The sequence below is a fragment of the Falco cherrug genome, chromosome 7, assembly GCF_023634085.1.
Source record: "Falco cherrug isolate bFalChe1 chromosome 7, bFalChe1.pri, whole genome shotgun sequence".
NCBI classification, from domain to species: Eukaryota; Metazoa; Chordata; class Aves; order Falconiformes; family Falconidae; genus Falco; species Falco cherrug.
The window spans coordinates 5,047,632-5,074,553 of record NC_073703.1 but is presented as its reverse complement, the minus strand read 5'-3'; the positions used below and the strand labels follow the sequence as shown (position 1 = coordinate 5,074,553).

Genomic DNA, 26,922 nt, shown 5'->3' with positions numbered 1-26,922 from the left:
CGGCAGGGGTACGGCACTAGATGATCTTTAAGGTGCCTTCCAACCCAAAACTGAAAACCAAGATGGGAATTCTTTTGTTGTTGCTAAACAATGCTGTGGCATACAAAGAAAAACTAAGTAAAAGACACAACAACTTTCAGGTTTGTTTTTCTGCTAATGCCCCTTTTTATTCATTTCTGTAACATCTATTATGTGAAGAAATTCTGCAGCCAAACCCAAAGCCTCTCTTCAGAAAAAAAACCCAAAACAAAACAACCCACAAAACAAAAAACAAGCTGCCAGCAAAGAAAACTTTGATTAAAAAATACAATAGTCCTTAATGATCCTTAAAACTATTTCCTAGTTTCTTCTAGCTATACTTCCTACCTTGATGAACTGTGCTTTTTTAAAGCACAGGCTGCATCTACAAACAAGACAGACGTATACAACAAAAATACATTTAAAGAGTTCTTGCTATGTTATCAGATTTTGCACCAAAATATTGTCTGTGCAAATGTTCTGCTAAGCTCAGGCAGAAGCAGCGCGGATGCCTTCCCTGTGGCACGGTGGCTATCAGGCCTTCCTGCTACGGTACCAGCCTCCTTGTTCTTCTGGTCAAACCGTGCTTGCTTGTCCTGTCAATACCTCTTCTGTGCTTTCAAAGGCTTGTTTTCGTCATTAAACCAAGAGCTGTGACTCCTTCCAGGATGTATTTCCTGTAATACAAATCTCCTCCTCCTATTTGTAACAGGCTGAAGAAGCGTGTTCCCCAACTGGTAATTCTGATTCCTTGGATAAGGCATCATTTATGGGGAATTTAGCTGCTGCTACCTTGTAAAAAGGCAGGAAAGAACTTGATTTTAATTTGTATAATGTTGCTAAATAAACTGTCACATGTGTATCACACGTCTAAAGAACCGGTTTTTACCAAGTATCCATGTGCATTATTTTCTTCTCTGCCTTCATCTAATTCACTCTGTGCTTTTGCCATTTATCACTATTGCACAATAAGTATTTAGAAAGAAAAAAAAAGTCTTCAGCTACCAAGAGGCAAACATGGAAAACCATTCCCTACTTGGAAGGAACCACCTTCAGTTCTTTTATTAGAACCACAGTTCTCTGTGCTGGGGAAAAAGGAGGAGAGAACGGGAGGAGCTGGCAACATCACAGCAAAGCCTGGCGGCTGTTTTGTATTGCTCGCTTTGGCAGAGGTGGCCCTGGTAGATGTGCTTCCTTGACATCTGTACGTGTATCGCTGTAAAAGGAACACTGCTTCTTAAAAAATAGGTACTTTACTATGGCAGAGCTATTGCTCAGTCTTTGTATGAGAGATACTTCTCAAACTACGAGCCAAGGCTTCAGTTCTATTTCTTAGGAGTTGAAAACGCTGCAGTTTTTACTCAGGAAATTGTTTACAGCAGTCCAAGAAGCTTATTATTTTATCTTTGCTTAATCTTAAAAGAAGAGGCAATGACTGTCAAGAACCACTGTGAAAGTGCTTTCAGGATTTAAAGCTGTCAAATAAATTATGGAAAGCCATCGTCTCAAGACTCACAAAATTTACTGTCACAAAAAAACAGACGTTGGAAAAGTTAATTTCGAAATTTCCAAGTAAGATTGCTTAACGTGGTGTATTTTCAGGTTGATAAGGAATGCTCTGGGGGAAAATACATGTCGTTTCCCAGGGTGTGCCAGACAAGCAGCAGAGAAAGCCTGGTTCTTCAACAGGGGATCTGCCGGCTACCTCCTCCCGCTGGTCCACAGATTGTATCTGACAGCTGACTGCAGCAGAGAAGGAGCCAGGCTGACTTTCACCTTTTCTCTTCTTCCTCCCCCACCAGCCCACGCCTTCCTCCTTGTTTTCCTGGTGCCTTGCGTGTTTATACTCTCCAGCGAGTCTATGACCGCCTGCCTGTGCAGAAGGTGAGAACACACCACATCTGAGGACGAAGGAGTTTTTTCTAATGCCTGATGCCACGAAGCAGCCATCTGAGACTTGTTACTCTGGTGCCTTCTCACGGAGCGTAAGTCTGTAATACCTGCCTCAGGTGACAGCGTGGGGTTTTTGAAATCACGCTTTTCTCTTCAGCTATCTGGGACAGAATTCACCACCAGAAGGCCTGTGCATTCTGCTAGGCCTCGGAGGCCAAGCACTGCAGAAGGTTTAGGCAGGGATCTTCCCCCCTGGAACAGCAGCAATACTCAGTCTTGCATTTAATCCCAAATTTAGTTTCTAATGGAAACCCAGGGAGTGTGGCGCAACACCTGCCTTTCCAGGGAAGGACCACGTACTTACAGACGAAAACAGAACTCAGAGCCTGTGGGCCATTTTTAATAGTTTTGGCACTCAGCAGGATTAACCTTGCAGCCTTGGCAGAGCATCCCTCAATAGGGCACAATTCAGCAACTTTCACTTCATGGCTCATATAAATCTGGTTTGTTTTAACCAGTAAGTCAGTTATAAAGCTACATAAAAACATCAAACAGGCCTACATCTAAAATGTTGAGTTTAGAATTAAGCAGTCACTTAATAACCACCAGCCATATGGGGAAAGATAACTGGTAGTAAATTTGTTTATTTAAACTCAAAAGAGGAAACAATAAAAATGTTAATTCGAAAAATGTAAACAAATTATTATTTCCTGTAACTGCGTGCATCACCTTCCAAAATTCTCTGAGAGAGAATAGAACAGTCAGACAAAACCACTCTAACCATCAGGTGTTGTGGAATGTGTTACTTACTACAATGATGCGGGGAATCCTTTAACCAAAGAAAGCAACTAAAGCTAAATGGGGCTTTTCGCAATAAACACTCATTGCAGGAAAAGATTGCTCTTTTAGGATTGCTCTGTCGCTTACAGCTACAGAAGAGCTTAGTTTTCTTCATCTGAGGAGAGACCTTCAATTTCATCTCTGTCTCCTCCAATTGCCATCCAGAACGCTTTGGCCACCTAGCAATGGAAAACAAGATGGGAAAGGGAGAAAAATTCCCCTCAAATGACTGAATATTTTCATTTACCATCAAAAATTAGAAACTGAGCAGCAGCTAAATCTAGCAACCGTGTTTCTAAGTACAATGCTAATCCTCTCTGAAGTCAAGACGTTTCAGCAACACAAAGGCAACAGAATTCATGGGAGGAATACGTGATACAAAACTTGTGATAATTAAGGCATGATTAATTTTTTCTTGAGATCCAAGACTTTTCCATTGACTTAAGTGGAAGCTGGCTTACACCCCCAGTGACTGCAGGGCCTTTGTTTCAGAAATTTTGGAAGGGGAAAGCCCATTCTGGCATTTCAAAATTCCAGGTTTGTTATTCAGTTCTTGGGAGATACAAGACAGTCTTCCCCAAGGCTGTGCAGTTTGTTCTTACTACTCTTAATACAGGAACTCTACAAGTAGAGGTGTCACTGTGGCTTAGAAAGAAAACCCCTGGTTTTAGTCATTCCAATGCCAATTTCAAAACCTCACCTTTTCCGCGTGTAGTTTTCTTTGTTCATGAGGCAACGCTGCTGCTTTATCTGTGGGAAAGAACATGACATAGGCTGTCAACCTCAGCAGTGAGCAGGGAGAGAAATGCCTATTGCAGCTGTTTTTAGGGGGACTACCAAGAAACTAATTTAAGATCATAAAAAAGGAATGTTATTTATTTAGTAAGATCAATCGCAATTCCCAAACAGCAGAAAGCTGATGCTTCTGAGCACACTGGATTTTATCTCAAACATGTGCAGCTTTAAACTGCAGGATTAGCAGGCAGTTGTAGAGCTAAAAAAATATAAAGTCTTCTTACAGTGTTTATAGAAAACTGCAGCATTAGTTCATGGAGAACAAAATGAGTGCAACAGCTGTCAGCTGAGCAATAACTACTTCTTTCAAGAGCACTGTCAAGACAGGCAAATAAATGAAAAGATCAGCTACTTATAAAGAACCTCAGATAAGAGAACAGGAACTCGTACAATCTTCCCAACATACACGCTGGTTTTTATGCCTTCCAGTCATCAGAAGGTGATACATACAGGTGATGTAGCTCAGTATGTCTCTCCCTAGTACATTACCTTTCATTTCTTTCAGCTTTGACAACAGCCTTTCCAAGTTCTCCAGGTCACCATCTCCCGTGGTTAGGCTGGCTAACTCTTGAATGTCCACATCTAACAGGGGATCTGAAATAAATGCCTATAGGTTGGTTTAAGGTAAATTATTGTTTTGTCAGCAGGTATGAAAGCCTTTCTGATAAAACCAGTATTTTAACATCTGCAAATCCCGTTTGCAAATTCCAACCCCACAGGAAGGAAAGAAACATTTAATTTACCAACTGTTCATACAGAACCAACTGTTCATACAGACAACTCATGGCATAATTACAGTGGTAATTAATTTTTACACATTAGATTACAAGAGTGTTTTTGAGTTCATCCAATATTTAAGGTTTCTTGCTTATTAGAAAATGATCTGTCTATGAACAGCCACAGAGTAAATTAAAGATTATGCTTAGACCACAACTAACATCACCCAACCCTTAGAAGATCTCCACAATACAACTTGCAAGAAAGTCCCGTCTCCTGGAATAGTGCAATTATTTAAGGACCTGTAGCTCAAAACTCTTGAACCTCTTAGGACTGACCCAAGCAGACGGTGCTTCACTCACCTCCTGCTGGGCCAAACTGCAATGATTTTTCTCTGCAACCATAAAGCTTGAAGCTTTATTCATATAAAGATGCAATATATGCATCAGGAAATTGCACAAAATCAGATCTGAACATTTCCAGTCCCTAGTACTGCAGGGGCTCTCTCCTATCCAAACCTCGGCCCATTTTTTCAAGAAGAACACCTAAAGTCACAACAGTTAGCCTCTACAGGCTCTGGCAAGCACACTTAGGCCACACTTTCTGCTGAGAAGCAGCCAATGGCTTTCTAGGACCATCCCAGCCAGGGGTGCCTGCTCCAACGTATCTTCCAAGCAAAGAAAAAGCTTACCTACAGTGTTGTCAGTCTGTAGGTTGGTTGTGCTAGCTCCATCTTCTCTGCTGTCCAAATGGGATTCTTCTCTGTCTGCTGCTGATGGTTTGGACTGTCAGGAAACAAACAGACAGTAGAATATTCAACAATGCACCTAAAAAGCACCATCAGCAAATCAGGCGCTCCCCATTTTCACTTCAAAACTTATGCTTTATCTTAAACTTTTACTTACTGCAAAACCTGTACCCCCTGTATTACGAAAAGCCACTTTAACAACACTGTAAACAGGTACTACAAGGTTTTCTATGATAGGTTTCTTGTTGTTTTCTAAATAAAAAAATCAACTGATAGTTTTTGTCTTGCAGAAAATACGGCTCTTGGATATAGATGAAAAACAGCATTTTGAATGGAGCTTTTAACAATCTTTCCTTGGCTCCAGTGAGTTGTCTGGATAAAACATTTAGTGCACAAGTCAGTGTGATCAACACCCAACACTGAGCACAGAACTGGACATCTCAGGTAACATGATGAGTTCTGCGACAATGTCCTGAAAAACAGCAAGCTCCCAGCCATCAGGTGATAGCTCCTAGGAGCAACTGTTTCAGGAGGACTTGTGGGAAAAATGCAGAGTTTTTCAGACTTTACGAATATGTCCTTTAAAATACATCCCAACAGGCTGCGAAGCATCCCTTGAGAAAGGAGGGAAAAAAAGAAAGCTGCTGCCACCACTACACCAAGCATGACAACAGGAAAGAGCAACACCAGAAACAGTACGAGCAAAGAGCAAGAAATAGGGATTACTGTTTACTTCTCTATCTTGGTTCTCTTCTGACCCAACGCTGTGGTTCGCGCCCGCCAATGTACTGAGAAGACCAAAGCCCTGGGTCCTGTCTAAAAACAAAACAGCTGTTAGTTTGGCTGAAGATGCAATATTATTACAAATAGTTCTAACTGCTGAGTTGGGACAGAGAATATTTTAGGGAAGATACACAGCACCCTGCAAAACTGTGTCAATGCACTTGAAAATATATTTTAAGCAGAAAATTTTTATATTCTGGAAGTTTTTAAAAAACTGTATTAACAACATTTACTGCTAAATATTACCAACAGGGAATAGATGTGTACGCGATACGAGATGTGACTCTTTCTTCTTATTATTGGAAGTCACTGCTCTGTGAGGAGTTCGTCTGGACCGTCTGTTCTGATTCCAAACAAGGCAGTTTTCAAAATACAGAAGCAGCATTTGCTATTACAGACATGCAGCGGACCAGGTTTCACCATCCATGGGAAGCAGCACCAAGTCTGTGGTTAGATACAGGAAACGCAACAAGTGCCTTTGCTTGTACACATATTATCTAAATAGGCTGAGCACTACAGTGATGGCAAAGGCAATTTTTAAATATCTAATTCAGAATTCGTGGAAGGACCCAGCCGTTAAATCCAACGTTTCTTCACACTGCAAGGTGCTTTGGGCTTTCCACATCTGCTAACCTACTGTGTATTTCAATGATATTTTAAAATCCAACCTAAAAAGAAAAGTTAAATTCAAGCCTAAAACTAAACAACCATCTAATAGATGCAGTGCAGTATTTTTGAATTAAATTAACTGTATTTTAAAACTTCACTTAAAAAAAAATGATCTTAGGTGATCTTAGGACCGTTTGGGGTTTTTTCTAAGCCATGTTTTCAGCTGGCCTTGCATAGAGTAGCAAATATTTGCAGTTATACAAGCAACTCAAGAGGAGATTTTTCTGAAAATCTTAGTATTTTAGTCAACTAAAGAAATAAAAGTTAAGTTGTTGCACCACAGATAGCCAGGGAACAATGTCTTGTGCCAGAAGAAAGATTAATATTACTTTCTAAAAAAAATGTGTTCTAAATTATTGCACTAATGACTAAGCTCTAGACTCAAATGTTGAGATGATGTAATTTTTATGCACTGTCCAAATTTACTTGCCTTTTATACAAAACTTCATTTTGAAGAGTTGAATGTGTAACTAAAACCATCAGCTATCCAGAAAACACGTAAACATGTTGCCATTAGAGAATTACTAAGACATCATTTCCTGTTTAATAATCTTCACTGTGTACTTGGGCTAATGTGTGTCCTGCCCCAGTCCTCCCCTCGTGCTCCCCACATCCCCCAGCAGGTATTTGTTTCAACTGGCCCTGTTTTATACCGGTTTACTGCTTTAACAGATCACTCGCCAAAGGTTTGGGAAGAAGTGAATCAGTTTAGCCGAATTAATTGCCTTAAAAACCTTCAGTTGCAGGATGTGAAAGCCCGTGAAGTCTGCCAGCTGAATTAACAGACAATTGAGCGATAAAAGTTTGGGACTTGCAACCCAAAACAAAGTGGCGTCCCCAAATTGCAGCAGACTGAGCAAAGAGCTTTCTTTTGGGAAATTGTAAAGATCAGCATTTAGCCAATTTCTTAGTCCTCTGAAGCTAGACTGGACATTGCAGTCCAGAACGTACTTGGGAGAGAACATTCCCCCATTGGCAGAGGGGTGGATGAAGCGATCTAATCACGTGCCTCTTCCATATCTACAGAGACAGTTCATCCTGTACAGAAAACCAACAGTGGCTCCATCCCCACCACCACCACATACACATAACCTCAGCCAGCATCATTACAAAATGTCCCCGTTACAACTGGAATCTACAGCAGGGATCTCTGAAAAGCAGCTATTTGTTTCTGGATCCATGGCTAGGGAGGTGGCAGACATAACACTTGGTTGCAGGCACACCCTTGAAAAAGCCTGAAAGCCTTCCTATAAACTCTTTTTATTGGATGTAAAAGTTATTTCAACTTCTGGGTGCAATTCAGGAAGTGGCTGATGGCTTACACAGTGTTCTTACAGCATCAAAGCCAAAAATTATCTCACTCGGCTTATTGTAACAGTTGATGGCTTCATTATGACAGAGTTTCTGTAGTTTCACAGGTGTCACCCATTAATAGTTGCAGAGCTCTAGTACGCCGTGCTCTGAGCACGGCTTCGAGATGCACATATGCTCATTTCATAGCGAATGTTTTCCGCTGCCTTCATCCACCATTCCTCCATAGCGTGCCTCTAGCTGACATGTGGTGATCCTGACTTCCATACAAAATTGGAACGAAAAAGTCAAAATTCGTAATTTCTTTAAATTACTAAGCCTAAACAGTCCTCCTAACTCAGGTTAATTTTTTGTAAAGAGAGCCAGGCTAATTACTGGCCCCACCCTAGGTAACCAGCTTCAGCTGGGACCAATAAAGCATGTATTTAAGCAGGAAAGGAGGCCAGCAGCCCCCTTCAGAGGGCACTAGGTTGTTTCTCTTCCTGACATCCAGGCCAACTAGCTTTGCGCTCGAAGGGACAGATAAGGACAACAGCAGCGCGTGACCTTTGTGGGGGGGGAAAGATGTTAGCTGGCGAACTCCTCGTGCTCTTGCACACAAAGGGAAGAAACCCACCTGATTCTCAGGCTGAAGAGAGCTCTGAGGCCGGGAGAACCAACAACTTTACGCCAACTACAAAAGGGAATTGTCCTCTGGAGACTCTCAGGTAAGACTGCTTATTTTTCTTTTGCTAGAGACATCGCTGCTTTATTTACTCACAAAGCATATGGTATTATTTGATAAAAAAAGTTTATAATTTGACTGTGTTATAATTAATACCTTTTTTATGAATTGGTGTAAGAATCAATGTCTTTAATAGTTAGAATAAAATTCCTGACCTTTTGATTTTTTCCTAATAGGTGTGTGTGGAAAAAAAACCTACTTCGTAACTTAAGAAGAACCGTCTTTGGGTTTAAGATAAAACACCTTAAAATAACATGGTTTTAATGTTTGTACTTGAAAAAAGTTATTCCTGCTGTCAGTAAACTTCTCATACAGATAGCTGAAGTAAGGCAATGCTGTAACACTGGCTTTTTGGATAGCCACAATTAACAGCGCTATAAAGGTTTACTACTACACCTACTCTATGAGAAATCTTCATGTGAAGTATGACTGTGTGGTTTCTAAATGGCCAGCAGTTATAGCCAATTCGCTAGAAAATCTGAAGTTTGATTTACATGGCAGCCAGTTTCCAGGATCAGGAGGAAGCTGAAAACAAAAGGTACTTTACAGGTTGTAAAAAGTTTTATTTTAAGTAAAATGAGCTCAACAATTTCCCTTTGAAGGCATAGTCAGGTTGCAACAACTTCCAAATACAGCTCACTTCCTGAGGGCTTTGTAGCAATGTGCATTAACGCTGTGCGGTTTCTCTACTGTGGAGACAGAAAATCTGGATTTTCAGGGAGCCTGACCTTTACAGAACACACCAATGATGCACAGGAATTTCCGCCCCATGAAGAACTGAACATGTGACTAAGTTCTGTTCTTCTGTAACCTGGCATCTGTCAAATGCAGGAAATAATGATGTTAAGAAAACAATTTAACACTAGTGAGATAACTTCACACCATCTCAAATGGCTACCTATTTCTCTGGTTACGTTAAGTTAGAATCCACCTTAACCACAGTCTGATGTGGTGTAAGAAATACTCAAAAGGCTACAACATTTACAATATTAACAAAAAAGAATGAAAAAGATTATCAGTTTAGTAGTTCTCATTCTAGTTCTACTGAGCCCCAGTAACCATCCTGCAGTTACAGGAACTAGTAGAAGCCACTCAGCACTTGAAAACATTACACAGTTAAAAGACGCAGGAAGGAAGCAGCCGCAGCGGTGGAAAATTGTACAACAGGGAGCAGACAGACATTGGAAACTTGCTATTGGGATAAGGTTTTGTGAAACAAGAAATGTAAGGCCAAGCACTCAACAAGGTTTTAATCTTCTTACATTTCCTGCAACAGCTTGTGTTATTAGAAAGGTAATTAATGGTTTTCAAGTAAATGGAAGTATCTACACTTGCAGTAACCCTGGGCTAGCCACAGCATTTTGTTGTCTAATGAGTCTATCCCTAAAGTGATTTTTCCAAGTTTCTAACTCTACCTGATAATCAATTATCTTCAGGAAATCATCTGGGCTTGCCTGCTTTTTGCACTGTTTTAAAAAAATTCTGTGACTTCCATGTACTCAAGTGGGGTTCTCTGTAGGGAAGACAGTCCTTCCAGCAATGCACTTAGTATGTCCTTCAACAGACATGTGAAATCACTCTTTGCCAAATCTCATTTCCACACTTGATATTCAATTCTCATCCCCATTTCGAAAAAAAAATTTAAAAAGTAACAAATTTGGAATTGTAAACTTCTACACTTAAACCATATATCGGGTCTTTAGACAAAGCTGATAATGACTAGCTATTTTCTGCTAAGAGTCTGATGGAACAAGCTTTCATTTTTCATTCAAACTTGAGGAGTTAGTGGAATATTTAACTCAAGCTATTGGTAGGGAGCAAGTTATACAGAGGGCACAGGAACAGATGCTGAAACAGTTATAAATCTCATCCATTGCCTATGAGTTTCTCTGTCATCCAGAGACAATGAAAGCAATACCTGAAACCCTACTATTCCATGTAAAATGTTTAAGAGTGGTCTAGTTCTCTTCATACTGGTTCAGTTGCAGTAGTACTGTAGCTGCTCAGTTTACACATTTGCTAAAAATACTAAGCCCTCTCGGCCTTGCATTCTCCAGAATTCATATAAAAGGAACCTGTGTTACATACCGCTCTTCATGACTACGTTGGACCACACATTGGCATTCAAGGCTTGTACAATTCGTTTCACTCCTGTGGACTCTGGAAAGTCATCTAAACCAAAAGACAAAGATATTGCTCTCCTAACAATTAGACTAAAAAGCATGACATGCCTGAAAGTAAGAAAGTGTGTGTCTAAACCTGTCCTACTCAATGTAAGTTACTTCTGTTAGGAAACACAGATTTCTTGCCTTTGCTTCGTGAAAGGCCAAATCTAGGCTTCCAGGTACTATGTATGAGCTGTGAGCTCTCAGCCTTTTGTAGAGAGATCTAAATTCTGAGTGGGGTTTTGTTAGGTATGTCGCATGAGGCCTACACCGTTAAATAACTTAAGTAAATTTAATAGTAACAGACAATTTTTAAGTTGCTGTTAAAAGCAAGGCATCTTTCACCCCATTATCTTTTACAATGCTGAACGGCATACAAAATGGATGTTAGAATTACTTTTCCTTCCTTTAGAAAGTAAAGAACTTCAGACAACCATTTAGAAAAGGTGTGACACTTTAAAAATGAAAATTGTCATTGTAAAGCTATCTCCACAACATCTAGTTCCAAATGTTCCAGTAATCCTGTGAATTACAGTAACTTGAAAGATTATGAAAAGCACTATTTGGACTTCAAATTATCTGAATAGATCTGACACCACTTTGTATAAAGTCATTTTTCCCATTTCCTCAGTTTAGTCAGCTTCCCATGTTTGTGCAGGTCTCACAAAGCAACAGGGAAAAAAAACCCAACCCTTTGGATACAGAAGTGTGATTGCTTAAAAATCAAACTCTTCTAAGATGACTCAAGGACAGGTGCAGTAATTGAAACTGCCTTTAAAAATTAAATTAAAGCTGCCTATCAACCCTTAGATCAAATCTTTTGCCTTCTATGATACTGCTGTTTGGTTTTGTATCAGAGTTGTTACCAAGTCTCAGTTTAGGGTTCTTGTCCTTACTGCACAAATAACTGACTGACAGTGTAGTCATAGCAAGTGCTCCAGCTCAGTTGTGATGAGCTGCCAGAAATGTTGCAAGTTGTAAACAGATATCGGCCCAGTATGTTTACTGCATCCATTGTATCTCTTGTAATTCACACACCATGTTTATGGGGCAAACATGTTACTCACTGGAACACAATGGCTCCTATGCATGAGTCACAGTGAATCAACTACTGTATTAAAAAGCCATGAAAGAAATAAATACGCCACAGATTAACATCCTATTATTCCTATTACTTATATTATTTAAATGGTAAATAGCTTGTTCTTTACAACAACTACTGAATAGAAAAATAACTTGACTTACTACTACTAGTATTTCCTTTTAAAGCACTTCATAAGAAAACTGTAGTCTAAGAGGCATGCACTTCTGATTTTTCTGGTTTCTATCAATCAGAGGTATATGTATCCCTTCCTCCTTGACCAACACAGTGCGAAAAAGAAGCACCTCTTTAAAGACATGGCACGGGGACAAGGAGCATTCTTAGCTACTCAAGATACGATTTTTATCTAGGCCTTTAAAGGACAGAAGGGGTGGGACTTGTGCTCTGGTTTAGGATTTTAGACTACATTATTTCTGGTGACAGCTATGTACTTGGTGAACCTGAAAAAGAGCAAATGTTAGTGACTAATTCCACTCAAGTCTGGAAATGGGGTCGGTTATCTCATTTTGGCTCTATAGAGGTAAGATGTAAACACTTCTTTTCTATCTCTGTAATGAGGAGATAAGGCTGATGCTGATAAGGCTGTCAGGAAGTGCACAGTCACTTTTTAAGAGTGGAACATCACACATCATGCTGCTGACTTTGATGGGATTTTTCAAGTTATAAACATATGGTCAGCCAGTGATTTTGAAACTGGTTTATTTCCTGTGTAACAGTGCATGCTATTCTAAAAGGTTGAAAATGAGAGACTGTTAAAAACATATCGTGTCACTATTTGAATAAGGTCTATCTTCTCTAGTAGGTACAACAGTTTTTAAAGTCTTTTAAAAAGAATAAGAATTTTCATGCCCTTGTGCATCTCTCTGGTCGTTGTTCTTTAGATTTCCAGAGTGGAATATAAATGCTTCTAATCTGTCAATATAGTCCTAAGATTAGTGCCAGAAAAAGGAGCAGATATTATTTTTATGTAGGTGCTATATAAACAGCAGCTGTATTTGGGAGGAGACAAATAGAATTTCTTGGAGGAAATAACCCCCTCCTCCTCCTGACCTTTTATAGCTGGGACTAAGCCTCACCAACTGGAAGCATTTCTTGCTGTAATCATGTAGCACATAAATAAAGTTATGCCCCCTTGCAATTGTTTAGAAGATATTTTGGTATGTTTTTTCATTCTAAACATGAACACAGAAGTAGCAGTCCTACCATCTTCATCAGGCAGTTCCTCAGGACTAAGTTCTACCAGTTCAAAGCCATGCTTGATGCACCATTCTTGAGCCTTCTGTCTGTTAACACCTAAATTTGGGAAACAAAAATGCATACTGAACATATACATTTCAGACTAGCATCAGCAGCTGAATCTTTAGCTACATTTTATTCCCTCATAGTTGTTTGCTTATTCTGGATTGTATGGGGAAAGAGTATACAGTAGCTGGTGTAGGTCTTCCATTCACTTTGAATTTCATTCCAAAAACTCCAGAGTTAAACAAACTCCTCCTTTGAATTGTTTCTTTTAAAATACCATAAAATCAAATGGCTTTGCAGTGGGTACTCAAAGGGAAAATGTCTGTGAAGTGCCACGGGGAATGAAGACGTTCTATTAAGTTTGAATTTGAATTAAGTTACAGGGACATACCTGCACCTTACAGCTTGCTGTTGTATTGCATATGCTAATTGAGAACCAAAGCAAACGTGCGTATTTAATGTCCAAATGGTCAAAATGTTGAATGTACTTTCCACTGTAGTTAAGCAACCAACAGTAATCCTCCCTCTTCACCAGAGGGGGTCATGCACATCCAGTAACACAAATGCCTTTTTAGTTACCTTGCAGTACATTCTGGTATACTTATTAGGAATGGAATACAAAGAGCTCATTTTAAGCAAGCTTGTAAAAATCTGGTTCAGTTTTAACCGCAACTAGATTAAGACTTCTGTTCCTGGTCACGAGAATAACCTGGCTCTTCTCAATCAAATCTCAAACCTAATCTCACCCAGGTATTTTGAGAAACAATTGCCTTGATTTAACTAGAAAATAAATCATTATACAGGGTTAATAACACTAAGCCAGTATGGAACTACTTCAGGTTTCATACCATTTTCAGATACTCTGTTACAAACCAGGATCATGACTTCTGGTAACCACTCTTCTGTCAGGGGAAGCCATTCAGAGACACTATCAAGTCCAGATTTCTATATAGAGGGAAAAAAAAAAAGTTCTTTGGAACACATCCTCAAATACTTTTAAACTAGTTTTTAAATCATTAATAGTATTAGAATAAAATGAAGTAAGGAAATACGCTAGGCTGCATATCAAGTATGTTTCAGATGTGTTCTACTGGAAGTTGACTTATATGCAACTTCCTACTGATTCTTGACACCTTACAGATGAGTTAATCCTACTGCCTTGGACCTCCCTTTTATGTCTAATATTAATTATGTAATCCTCATGTAGATTAGTAAAGGTTTTTACTGAAGGCTAATCGTGAGTATTTCATTTTAAGCATGTCTTGGGTTTAATGTGCAGCTACTCTATCTTCCACACTAAAGTGGATGTTATGGGGGCTGATGAATTACTCCCATTGCTCTAGTTTATTCTGAGACAGCCCTGAGATGTCTGGTTAATGGTATCTTTGCAGAACGCGTGGTATGCACCCTTTCCCATCTGTGGTGAAAAACAGTTCCTTATTTAGAATATTTTTTTGCCTCAGAATCTTTCTGGCTTTTGCTAAAGCTTTGTTTTCACTCCTGCCAGCTTAGGAGAACCAATTTTGGGTAAAATGATAGCACTGAACCTTACGTTTAGCTCACATTCTTGGCTATCTTAAAGCAGCCTTTTTGAACTAGCATCAGCTAGGAGTAAAGTTGGAGGTGGTAGGTTGGAGGAGGAACTGCCTTAGTGGCATATTTGCATCCTGAAAACCTCTCTTCCAGCTGGAGTATAATAGTAAAAGGGAAGGGAACTTCTTCCATTGTTAGCAGGCATAATTTAACATTGATCTACTGACAATTAATAGAACAGCCTAAAAGGAATGGATGGCACAAGATGAAGAGCATATAATTTGTGGTTATTGCTGTGACAAAGCAACCGTACTGTACAGATAAAGCAATACAGGGAAGCAGAAGAGTCTTACTATTGTGCTGTCGAAGTACACAACGAATGCTTGCACAGATTCAGCAATATCTCCAGTAACAAGAAATGTGTTTGGTACTACACAGAGGTGAATATCTGCAGAATAATATTTATTATCTATTGTCCAGGGGTAAAAATTCACTTGTCCACGTGTAGCTGCACCCACAGTAAGGTCATCTCTTCCTATGATACCTGTAGAAAAGAAAATGAGATGGATGATTAAAACCAGCATCAAGAAAATAATTTGTCTACAGAAGCTTGGTACAATGCCAATACAGAGCCATCCTCACTTACTATAATAAACCACTATATATTTAAGATCTTTAAAAATTCATGCTCAATTTGTTCCTCTGTCCTAGAGCTTATTATTTAGCTTTCAGAAGAGTTTGTTTTCTGGATTTCAAAATAAAATGTGGTACAGAAGCTCTTCAGAAAGCAAGCCTTTTTTTCCTAGAAATGCCTTTTGAAGTGTTAGCTTCAACTCCCTACCTGTAAACAGGATGTATGGAGAGAATGCGTAGACTTTATTACAGCAGAAATAAACCTTGCATGTTCATTCAGATGTAAAGAACTGTTTGACTGTGACCAAAACCTGAAGGTAACTAATGAGAAAATAAACCAAGTTACTACAATTCGGTTGTAATTCCCATTAAATTCTACGTAGGAGTTCAACAATTAAAATCCAAGGCAGTGCTTTGATAATGTAATGTTAAACACTGCCCTTCATGTGCTCGTAGCAACCTTCACAGCGTACACTCTCATAGCATGACAGCCACCTGGTGGAGTTGAATTATAGTTAGTAGCAGAGCATCCCATCTATACCTTGCTGGAAAGGGCAAAATACCATGTTCCAGCTGGACAAACTTATGGACACTTTAAACCACAGGTTAATTATATAGAAAACTGACAGTCATCTAAAACTGCCTTGGGCATCAGAAGAGTTGAAAACCCATGTATTTATTTTGGTTTTTAAAGATCTTAAAGGTCATATTTTAAAGGTACTGAGAGATGTTCCTGGAGATTCTGGAACAGGCTGCTCCCCAAATAGTGTAGAAAAGAATTTGAAATTCTGTACCGTATCAACAAAAAATCGGGAAAATTCCATTGCCAAGGTCGCCATAGAAAAGGTTCAACGATTTTTGCAGCTGACTGCAGAGTCTGAGATTAACTGGTGAACGAGCATGGTGCACAAGGCTGCACAGAGGAGAGCTCGAAATGAGAAGGGTTATTTGCAGCAGTCAGTGAGGAAGATGACACGGGGAATAATCTAAGAGAGAAAATCGACCTTGGAAACGGAAACCTGGAAGGGAATCTCCTGTCTGGTTTTCTTTAAAAAAAAACAACAAAAAAAAAAAAAACCAAAAAAAAAAAAACAAAACAGGAAAAGTGCCAAATCTACATGTTTTTTCCAGATTAAGTCTGAACTTTTAATTTGGATGACAATAGTTTTCAGAGTAATTGGTCTCCAGTCAGAAGCTATACTGTGATAAGACTATCCATGTCTCCTTGGGGCCAGGGGATGATGATACTGAGTCAATCCCAACAAACCTTGATTCTGAACTTTGTATTCTTAGAGCATTATCTTGTTCACATAAATATGGAAGAGGCTATCAATACAGCTAACCAAAACAGGTAACACTAAAATATTTTCATTCTTTCCCAGCTCTTTAAATCACTCTTAAGCAGTACACACTAGTTCCAGTGGCACAGAGAAACTGTTTTCCCATGCTTATCTCAATTTGTACATGTGGATCTCCTCTTGCCCTGCAGTACTTCATTGTAACACTGCAGTCACTTTGCAGCAGGTATCTCCATCCTGTTTGCATTAGTTGATATTATGCACCGCTGACCTGAAGCAAACACCTATGCAGTCATCTTCCACGGAGACATGAGAATAGCTTTTCAGTGTTTTAACTCAAGCTTTTCAATTTAGGCTACGCGAATATATCAAGCCTGTTCTTCCTCATGCTCCCCCCGCCACCCCCCCAGTAACTAGTAAAACAGATCACCAAATGTCAGTATGGCACTTTACAAATTCTATAGCTTTAATGTACATATTCTCTTCTATAATAAAGGCATTTGGGGAGATGACAAATTTTTTTCTGCCATGAAACAAGAGCTTTACGAATGACTAGTTAAGTGCTATATGTGGTATAATGCAGTTTTGTATCTTTGGTAAATAGGACTATGTATGTGCCAATTGCTACTAGACCAGGAGTTATGTTTAAACGGGTATTGGGCCCATGGAGGTAGCTTTCATTCTGCTTGAATAAAACGTTGACAAATTTCCAGAAACTGGGAGAGGAAACAGGTTAGGCAGACAATGTTACTGTTCATGTCCAGAACACAGGGATACCTTTTATTTCCAGAATTATCCATCGCCTAGCTTTCCAAATGCAGGCATAATCTTAATTTTCTGCCCTGGAAACCAGATGTTTGGTTTAGAGGTTTTGAATGCTAAACAAAATGTGTTTTAAATTTCCCTTCACAGGTGTTTTGACAGCTAAAAATAAATAACTATATAAAAATCAGTTCTAAGCTAAGAGAATTGCTAGTCAATGCTGCAAGAAGCTAAGAATAAAGGAGCCCACAGAAAATACTGAAACCCAGAAAATCTGCAATCAGACTTAGAAAGCCTAAGAGAGGAAAACAGGGTGAGGAAGGAAAATCAATTCAAAAGCTATTTCAGTGAAGTTAGCCACCCTAGCAGGAATACAGAAGAAAAGAACTTTTTTATAAAAAATTTGCAAAAGCTGATAGCAAAGAATTTTCACATTTACTGTGTAAGTGCTTTTTTTTTTTCTTCTTACAAATGAGTCCATGGACAAACTTAAGCCTCAAAGTACAGCTAGAAGAATGAGGATGTGTCCCATTTCCTATTACATGCTACTTGTTCCTGTATTTTAAGCAGTCTTCTTTCATCCCATTGTGCTTCTGATTACCCATCATTCATCTGAAGAGATTTTGCCAATCCCCTGTGAAATTTCTCTCCCAGTAAAAATGGATGTTGCACACTAAACTCAAAGGACTGCAGGAACTTTCTGAAAGGATTCAGACTTGCTATGTCTCAGCCTGCATGTAGGGTTGAAGAAATTACTGCACAACAGCCCGATTACTCATGGCAGGAAACTAAATGCAGTCTGGGTATCTTGTGATTAGTTCTCTTCCACAAAAGTCACTTAGACCAATTAGGTTTTGGCCTTTAGAAAACAAGCAGAGACTATAAAAAAAATACACACTGCAACTCAAACTGAGTTGTCAAAGTTATATTCCATGATGGAACTAGTTTTACATTTGCCACCACGCCTGGATTCCAGAAATTTCTTTCCAAGACAGCCTGTATTTTAATGAAAAAAGTAAATTCAGCCAGAATTGTTTCGTATCTAATTTAGAGATACTCATCAGAATAAACCCCACTTAGTTTTATGTGGATACAGAATAAACCTCTAGAAAATTAACACTGCAAAAGGAGGTGGCTTTCAAACTTATCTCTAGTGAGTTATTCGTTTTTAATTTTAAACTCCTCAGCCATTGAAAGTGCTAGTGGTTTGCCATCCAAAGAGCCTGGAAAACCAACTGAGTCACGCTTTGACCACAACAGTAGGCAGGCCTACTGGGCTGACTTAATTAGCTTGCCTTTTCATAGAGCAGAATTGGCTTGTTTGGATGACAGGAATGCAAACAGACACCAAATGCATCACCATTAGAGAGTACTAAAAACATGCATGGAAAAGTTCATGCCACAAAAGAGCACTGCTTAGTGTCATTCAACAACATGATTTAGAGTTCAAGGTCCTCTAAGAAGTACGGCAACTACTAATGCTGGACACTTACTTTACTGAAATAACTTTCACAATTTTATCAATAACTGCTGAATACTAATTAAGACATCCTCTATTTCAGTGTCCCACACTCTTCCTCATCTACAGTGAATTATTTGATCCTAGGGACCAAGCAGGCCATTTCTAAGTAGCTCCAGCACCATCCTCGGGCCACTACCTCCTGAGTAAGCTGGCAGTATTCACCTATGCAATCTCCAAAGCCCCTGTACTAACGCTCACCTACGCAAAGATCAGCACATTTTTTGGACATGGCCAATTCTCTTCTTCCAATTTATCCCAGGTCATGACTCACTTTGCTTGTTCTCTATCAGAAAACCATTTAAGAATAAAACAGCAATTGGCATACAATATCACTTTATGGCTCAATTCAGTAACTGATAGTGACTGATGAGCTACAGCTCAATGAACTTCCAAACTTTTGTAGAATCTGTCCAGAAGGTTTTTTACTTCCAGCCAGAAAGTCACTAGCTTGTGTTTTTCAGCAAACTCATTAGTTGTGTCCCTTCTTCACTCATGATTATCTGTAACTTTTAATAAAGTGGACAAAATTCTGACCAATACTTTTAGAAATTAATTTTAGTATTTACATAAATGTTTGCTCATTTTACTGACTAAACTTGTTGACTTTTAATTTCATGTTCTTGCATGTGTAAACAATGATGCAAAAAACAAGGAAGAGGGCATGGCAAAATTAAAAAACCTAACATCCATTCCCTTTTTGTAATACAGAAGTTTAGTAAATATTCTATAAGTGTGAGACAGCAAGTACTTTTTCAAAAGAACTGGAGACCAGAAATAACTTTTCAGAAAAGAGCTGAGTAATAACGAAAGAACCAGAGGTAGGTCTCTTGCCTCTTGGCGCAGTGCTCCCTGTTCTCTGAACCTATCTGGTATTTAAGCACTTCTACTATATTGTGTGTTTAATAGCAACTTTTTTTCAGAATCGTTGCAACTCCTTTATGCAGCTGCTTGGATTAAGATACTGATCACTTTTCCTGGTGTATTTCAGATTTGATTACATGCTATAAGAACATAATCCAGTCTTCTACAATGCCCTAAACAATCCCAAACCCTTTTAGTTGGTAGGTTCACCAAGCACTTCTCACATTCTGGGCCTTGAGAGCCACCTGGTGGAATATGCCATAAAAAATACTCCTGCAAATTACACAAGGAGTAAAGAGAACTCAAAAATATGCTGTGGGGGAGGAGGGGAGTGGTAAACAGTCATAAACGGGGGGTGGGTGGGGAATCAAGTCAGATAGTATTCACCTGTTGGCAGGCGTTTTTTAAAACATAAAACAATTTTATTTGTGATAAATATATCTGAAACAAGCCAGTCCTATTCTGTGCATTTTAGATAGCTTTGTTTTGTGACAGTATACAGTGAAACAAAGCATTCAGGGCATCCCACAAAACTTGAAAGAATAAAAGTATATCTAGCAAATGTACTATAATATTTTTCTCATTCTCAAGCCATTTCCTACTTACCAGGATGAAAACACTAGGAAAAGCCTTGTAATTAGCCTGGAAAATTCTGGCAGGCAGCAGGAGAAATTGGTTCTCATGTATATCCTAACAGTGAATGCTCTAAGCAGCTTCTTTCTACTTATAAAAGGGGTTTGCCTACTAAGAGCATGTACCAGAGAAAGCCAGAAACACAGTGGCAAAAGCAGTAATAATACCGATAAGGAGGGCTTTGTTTCATGTTTCTGTTATGAACACAAAGCCTGACTGCTGTATGGCTCCTACCTGTAGAGGAATTAGAGGACTGTATGAAAAATTTATTTGTAAAAGGGTTGTAATGATTGTTAAAAACATAAGGTATGAAATGTTAAAAAAAAAAAAAAAAAGCAGGGGAATTGTAGAAGAATGAAGCTGGGTTAATCAGCATTGATAATATACAACTGTGGGTTGGCTTCAGGGGTGGTGGGTTGGCTGATGTAGGTAAGATGCAGGTGTGGCGAATTAACTTAAGTGGCTGAGAGCCAATGAAGAGAGAGCAGCTGAGGAAGAAGCAAGGGAAGAGAGAGCAGGCCCTGGATGAGGCAAGATGAGAAGGCAGCAGAGGGATTCTATGAAGAATATGCTGGTATGAGATGATAAAAGACCTTGTCGCAGCTTGATAGCTTGGAGAGTGCTGTGACACCTACCAACACAGTATTTAATAGCATATTTAACCATACATATTATATCTCAAACACTCTACTGCCTCAGAGGTGCCAATATAATGGTCTGGTTCTCAGCATTCAGCTAAACTACTATCAAATAGTGCCTTTAATCTGGTGTGATGCTTTCATGCTGTAAAAGCACAAGTTCTCCAGCCTAGCCACAGCTGCCTTGTCCTTACCGGTATGTCCTTGAATGTTTTAGAATGTTTGTTTTGCTTATGCTTCTGTATCTGATGTAATTTCACTTGTTATACAAAGCAGGCACTTAAAATTCTCATGGTTTTTTATTTTAGGAAATGATCATATTTCAGGAAGATTTTAATGTCTTCTGTGAAGCAGTCCTACCAGAGGACACACAGACTATCTGTAAGACTCCAGTTTTGGCACTAGAAAACAGTGGAAAGGTAGACATTTCAAAGTGAGTACCATTTTAAGAAAATATAAACAGAAGTTAAGTTTTAAGACTTTCTCAGATTAAATAGCATTTCTATGAAGCTTTTTGCTTGCCTTTATTTAATTTTGCTACAAAAAATAATCAAAAGAAACCTACAGGAACTTTGAATATTCCTTCTAATTTGCTTATCCCTTCCTCAAAAATAAGGAACAACCAATAATAAGATTCTTTGGTATGGAATCCTTACATAATTCAGTATTAACCCAGCTGCTTTGACAGAATAGCCTTTGACAGCAGACCTTGTACTGTTACTCTTGTTCCAAAATGTGATTTAATGAGATGGAGGGAGCCAGTCCCTAGGGACAGCCCTGTGCTATATGAGGTCCTAAAATTTTACTCAGAAGTGGCTGGAAACAAATCTAGAAGAGGGGATGGAGGGTGTTCCAAGTTATACATTTTAGTATGCACACAAAACTGTTCATGACAGTCCCCTAAAAAGTAAGGCTATAGTAATAAGTTTTAATGGCAAACCCAGCAAGATCTAAGCAACTTCTTCCTGAGATCTGCAATTTTAGAATGACTAGAAAATCCACCAAATTTTCCTCTATCGGGTCTTACTCTCTTCCATTCCCTTTTTCAAGCCATAAAAACAGGAACTAAAAGGGGTTCCAAGAAAATCACTTCCTACAGAATGAATTCTAGGTATTTGATATGGACTAAGTGTGATCTACAATTCCAACAACTGCAGAAATATTATTTTTTTTTTAGCTTTCCCTCTTTTGTGCTTCTCTGTAGGGACAACAAATGGTCTAATGCATGAAAGCGAGCCTAAGTAAAGCAAGAGTTCAGACCCACCAGGAATTCTGAAAATTTTACCATCCTTAAGGTCCAAGATAGTCTGTTTCCTTCATAAATGGAAAGCGGAAACCAAAGGGACAGCAGTCTGCCTTTGGTTTCCTTTGCCCATACTCCTGAGCCGCTCTGGTTGCTTTTGGGCCCACCTGGGCCACCATGTCCCAGTGAAAGACATTCATTTTTGCACTGTGTGTGAATGACTAGAACTGCCAGCAGCAAACCTTACGTTATGGTCTCATGAATCTGTTCATTTGATATTCTCCAAAGTACTGTTTTTATTCAGCATCGAGGCAGTTCTCAAATTACCTAGTCCAAGTATAACTTAGGATGGTTTAGTCCCATCTAAGCCATGGCAAGTGGCCAGCAGACAACAAAGCATTTTGGGATGCGGGGCTGCTTTTATTTCCTGTCGGTTGTGGTGGTGCTGCCTGCCCCTTGCTCTCAGGCTACTGAATACAAGACCTGCGGCTCTGCACCACCTCTCTTAAATAGCTTATTTCCTTGAAGCGATAAGGAGGCCCTGGCGGCCCTCCTCAAGGGCAGGTGGTTAAACGCGCAGGCCCGGGGGCCGGGGGGGCTCCCTGGCGGCCTCGGCCGCTCTGGGGTCGGTGCGTGAGGGGAGCGCGGCCGCCCCCGGGGCGCGGGCTGGGGGCTCGGAGCTGCCAGGCCGAGGCCTGCGGCTGCGGGCGGGCCGGGGCCCCGCGGCTGCGCCCGTCCGGGCCCCGCAGAGGCGACGACGACGACTCACGTTTGACGAGCTCCTCGGCCGCGAAGCCAGCGGCGCAGCTGGTCACCAGCGCGAAGGGCCCCGCCGCCGCCATGGCGCCCGCCGCCGCGCCCCTTCCGGCCCCGCCGCTACCACCCAGCTGCGGAGGGGGAGGCGGCGAGCGGCCGAGCCCTTCCAGGGAGGGGAGGGAGGAGCGAGCCGGGGAGCGGGCTCGGCCCCCGCTTGGTGTGGCCGTCCCCCCGCGGCGAGGCGGATGGTGCGGTCCGGCCAGCGCGTCCCGTTGCTAGGGGCGAGGGCGGCAGCCGCCATGGCCGGCTTCGTGGGGCCGGGGCTGGAGGCGGGAGCCGCGCAGGTGGGTCCGGGCAGCACTCGAGCCGGCCCCGTCTCTCCCCGGCAGCCGGGGTGGCGATCGCCGCGGGGCCCCTCCTGCCCCGGGGAGGCCGCCTCCCCCGCAGCTGTGGCCCGGGCCGCCGCTGAGGGCCGGGGGGCTCAGCCCCTGCGAGAGGCGGGAGCGGCTGCCGCGGGTTCTGAGGGGCCTGGGCCCTCGAACTTCTCTGCTTAACGCTGCGTAAATACACATTTTTGTCGCGGGCTAACGTGATCTCCTCTGAGGCTGCCGCTGCTCTTCAGTCCCTCGTTAATGCTTTTGAGATTCCTGCATAGTTAAGCCATCTGTGCCAAGAGAGAGGTTTGAAATGTCAAAGGAAATGTTCCTTGGCTGAGGACCTCAGTCCTGAAGTTTATTGCCTTTTTTTTGTGAGGTTTGTTTTAAAATCAAGTCTTTTCGAGTTTTCAACAATCAACGACTTCGAAGGCATTGGCTTTGTATTCCTTTATTTATAAAAGTATGGAAGATTGTGTGTATTTTTCCCTGTATTTAGGAAGCATTTAATTTGGATTAAATGCTGCTACGTAATCCAGTGGGTTTTGGTTATGGGTATGACTTTTGTCATAACTTGTTTTTTAGGTTCAAGAAGACTTTCACAAGCTCAAAGTTAAAGTGAAAAATATCAACTTGAAAGGAAATGTAGAAGCCGTGGATATTAGTGTCCTTGAAACAGCAACTGAAAGAACTGAACTTGGGCTGAGAGTAAGTAAAATAGAGCAGATCCAGAAGACAATTCAGTTTTTGAGGTCTCTGTCAGTAATTCACTTAGAGTACGTTGCAAGATCCCTTTCTGATTAGCAAATCATGGGATTCATCAAACATTACAGTTCAGAATGACGGCTTCCTTTTTTGGGTCATCAGAACTAACTGGTCTTGTGCCCATTGGCCAAAGTCAGTCCAACAAGAGCACAAACCTATCTAACTTTTCAGTCAAGTGAAGATCTGGATTTCTAAATATTCTAAATAATTTAATATCCCTCATATCTTTGTAATCGTTCTAACATAATTTTTTCCCTTTAACAGAAACATGCTGAAAATTATTTAAATGTCATAAACAGACAAGTGTTAATGATTTCTTCTGCTGATAATAAAGTGCATTCAAAAGAGCACCCTAAATGGTAAGTGAAACAGCCGTTTTATTGCAAAGACAAATACAAGCAGTGAGAGAAAAATTGTAGCATCAGAATCTTGTAAAGCAAATAGGAGTGTTGGCCCAGATGAGATTATTTTGTTCATTTGCTATTTTGGTTGTATTGGATTTAAACTTAAAAAGTAAATGCACTTCTAAGTAGCTACAGCAACCTTCCGCTATCTCCCTTGATTTTTTTTTGTGAAATACTAATTCAAATAAAAAGATAGTATTTCAGATTCAACCAGATGGAAGCAGTATGGGTTTAATAGGTAAAATCAAAGTAATTTTTTTAAACCTCACTGTTTGTTTCTTTCTAAATCAGGGGCCTTCATTTTGGTGCTTCTCAGAAACAGCTTATTTTACCACGAGTATCTGTTGAGCCCATGACTGTCCAGGCGTACAGCAAATCAGCACTACGTGTTTCTCGAGGTTCACAGGTCTGAAATAACATACTACTTATTCTGCCACAGACCACGTTAAATGAGTAAACTGGTGTCTTATAGGTTACCAGTTGATCCCATGATGTTAATATTCTGTCTCCATGGATTCAGCTTTTTATAATATATGATTTAAGACTGAAAGTGTTAAAAAATTCTCAGTAGAATGAGTGGGCTGAGAGATAGGAGCCTTCTCCCAGCCAGAATAAAATCTAGATTAGGAAGGATTTCAGTATCATCTTGGGAGCATCCACAAGCCCTCCTCCAATCTTTATCTACACTCCTGCCCCCACATGGATATTGTTAAAGTCCTGAAACCTGGTGGTGGTTGTGCTTTAAGGTCCCAGTCCTGCAAATACCACACGCTTAATGGAGATTCTGCAAGTGACATGTTTTAAAATAAGTGGAACTATATATTGGACTAGCATGAGCACAGGTGTAAATGTTTGTGTTGTCTGAGACTGAAAGTGGTGGGTTTTGGGGTTTTTTTGCATAAAAGATATGGCAAATTGTGGGAAAGACTTCTGTTCATGTATAGGATAGTCACTTCTGATAAATGTAGCTTTTATCCTTGAAGTCTGAATTTTTGCTGTTTTTCATAAATGAAATCCTTGTAAGGTCATTTAAAGCCATCTTAAAATGTTTGTATCTGAAGTATTTTTGCTTTTTTTATTCTAAGCTGTGAATTTTGACTGGCGCCTTCAAGGTGGTTTCCTCAAACATATTTTAAAAACAAATGAAGGTAATTTGTTGAAATGAAAAATACCCATTGTCATAATTTTACGTTATTACTGTTTAAATTCAAGGGATCTTTGAGTGGGGGAAAAAGCCTTAAGAGGCTCTCTATAGTTCGAAGACTGTTACCAGAAGCTGGGGATTGAAGCTACTTGAAATGGTATAATCAGAATGAGCAGCCTAACAATTATATTGCTGATTAGCTTTGTAAAAGAAGTCCCAGTATAAAGTAGTGTTAAAATATTGTTTACTCTTGAGATAAAGGATAAAGTGCAATGAGATCTCAGATACTTTTTCAGACTGTATTCCAGCCCTGTCCTATATGAATACACTTATATTGTGGAAAAAAAAAAAAATCAGAGTTCAGCTGCTCTGTAAACTATTATCTGTGGTCTTTCAACTCTTCATGTGCACCAATGAGCTTAATTTACAGTGCAGCACATGCTCTGTCCTGCCTTGACTTTTCCTTTGTCTTTTCATTTCTGATATCTATGGCATCTGCTTAGAAATGCATATCCAGTGACACACAAGCTAGCTCTAATTTCCCATTATAAAGAAAATGGCAAACAGTGCTGTTTTACCAGCTGTTCTACATGCCTGGCATGCCAACATAAAAAGCTTTTATTATTAAATAGTTGTGAAATCCAGCTGGGAAATTATCACCTACAATTCCTTACTTCCTGTCTTTTCCTTACTTGTAGCTATAAACAGTTTTGGGGTTTTTTTTAACTTACTTTGGTGTTCAAAATTCCTTTCCACTCAAAAGAAATATTAGTGAACTGAACATTTTCCATTTGCAGACAGTATTTCCAGGTACATAGGCTTGAAGAAATCAATGTTTCAATTCATAGGGGTTCCAAGAGAAATTAGTAATTCACGCAGTAGTATTTTTGTGCTTTGCAGTCCATAGTATGCTGTGCAAGTGTAGGAATGGAGCATAAGTTGTGTTTGTAGTAGTTAGGATAAAACAAGGTTGCAGTCAAATAAGCACAGATGCTATTTTCACATATGCGTTGCTAGAATACTTGTCATATGGGAAATAGCTTGCCCACAGGTGTCAGAATAGGCTTAAAATTATTGTTTGCTCACACATACAGTTATTTCTGAGTCATATCAGCAGCTGCTTACCATTCTGCAAAACAGGCTTACAGGGGAAACTGGAGCGCTGTCCCCCCCTTCCCCCCCCCGCACTATGTGTTGTAATTGGATTTGTTCTAATAAAGCATGAGAACCATAAAAAGGTGTCTTCCTCATGCAGTAATTGCAAAGCTTCCGTATAGCAATGGCTGAAGAGACATTGTTATCCATAACTGCTAAGTGTATAAGTTAAAATTACTGGTTTTCTAAAAAAA

The 26,922-nt window shown here is 40.0% G+C and overlaps 2 protein-coding genes across 2 annotated transcripts in view; one reads left to right on the top strand and one right to left on the bottom strand.

Annotated features, from left to right (window-relative positions):
* Positions 1 to 276: 276 nt before the first annotated feature.
* AAGAB (alpha and gamma adaptin binding protein) lies at positions 277 to 23,053 on the bottom strand. Its single transcript, XM_055715130.1, has 10 exons — positions 22,900 to 23,053; positions 14,894 to 15,084; positions 13,856 to 13,952; positions 12,969 to 13,058; positions 10,587 to 10,670; positions 5,745 to 5,827; positions 4,955 to 5,048; positions 4,036 to 4,140; positions 3,452 to 3,501; positions 277 to 2,930 (listed from the first exon to the last, which is right to left on the bottom strand). Exons 1-10 carry the CDS (start codon positions 22,970 to 22,972, stop codon positions 2,853 to 2,855), a joined length of 945 nt encoding a protein of 314 aa, XP_055571105.1. The 5' UTR covers positions 22,973 to 23,053; the 3' UTR covers positions 277 to 2,852.
* A 73-nt stretch (positions 23,054 to 23,126) lies between these two features.
* IQCH (IQ motif containing H) overlaps positions 23,127 to 26,922 on the top strand; it is a 72,624-nt gene continuing 68,828 nt past the window's right edge. Inside the window, exons 1-4 of the mRNA XM_055715128.1 lie at positions 23,127 to 23,230; positions 23,846 to 23,968; positions 24,290 to 24,384; positions 24,721 to 24,835. Of these exons, the coding sequence (XP_055571103.1) occupies positions 23,132 to 23,230; positions 23,846 to 23,968; positions 24,290 to 24,384; positions 24,721 to 24,835 (432 nt within the window). The 5' untranslated portion in view covers positions 23,127 to 23,131. The remainder of the gene's footprint in view (positions 23,231 to 23,845; positions 23,969 to 24,289; positions 24,385 to 24,720; positions 24,836 to 26,922) is intronic.

Excerpts from the sequence above, each read along its gene's own strand:
- AAGAB (XM_055715130.1), bottom strand. The coding sequence starts at position 22,972 with ATGGCGGCGGCGGGGCCCTTCGCGCTGGTGACCAGCTGCGCCGCTGGC. Across the intron at positions 13,953-14,893 it reads TGTACTTCGACAGCACAATA|AAATCTGGACTTGATAGTGT; the intron begins GTAAGACTCTTC and ends CCCTCTATATAG. Across the intron at positions 5,828-10,586 it reads CAACGTAGTCATGAAGAGCG|ACAGGACCCAGGGCTTTGGT; the intron begins GTATGTAACACA and ends TTTTGTTTTTAG.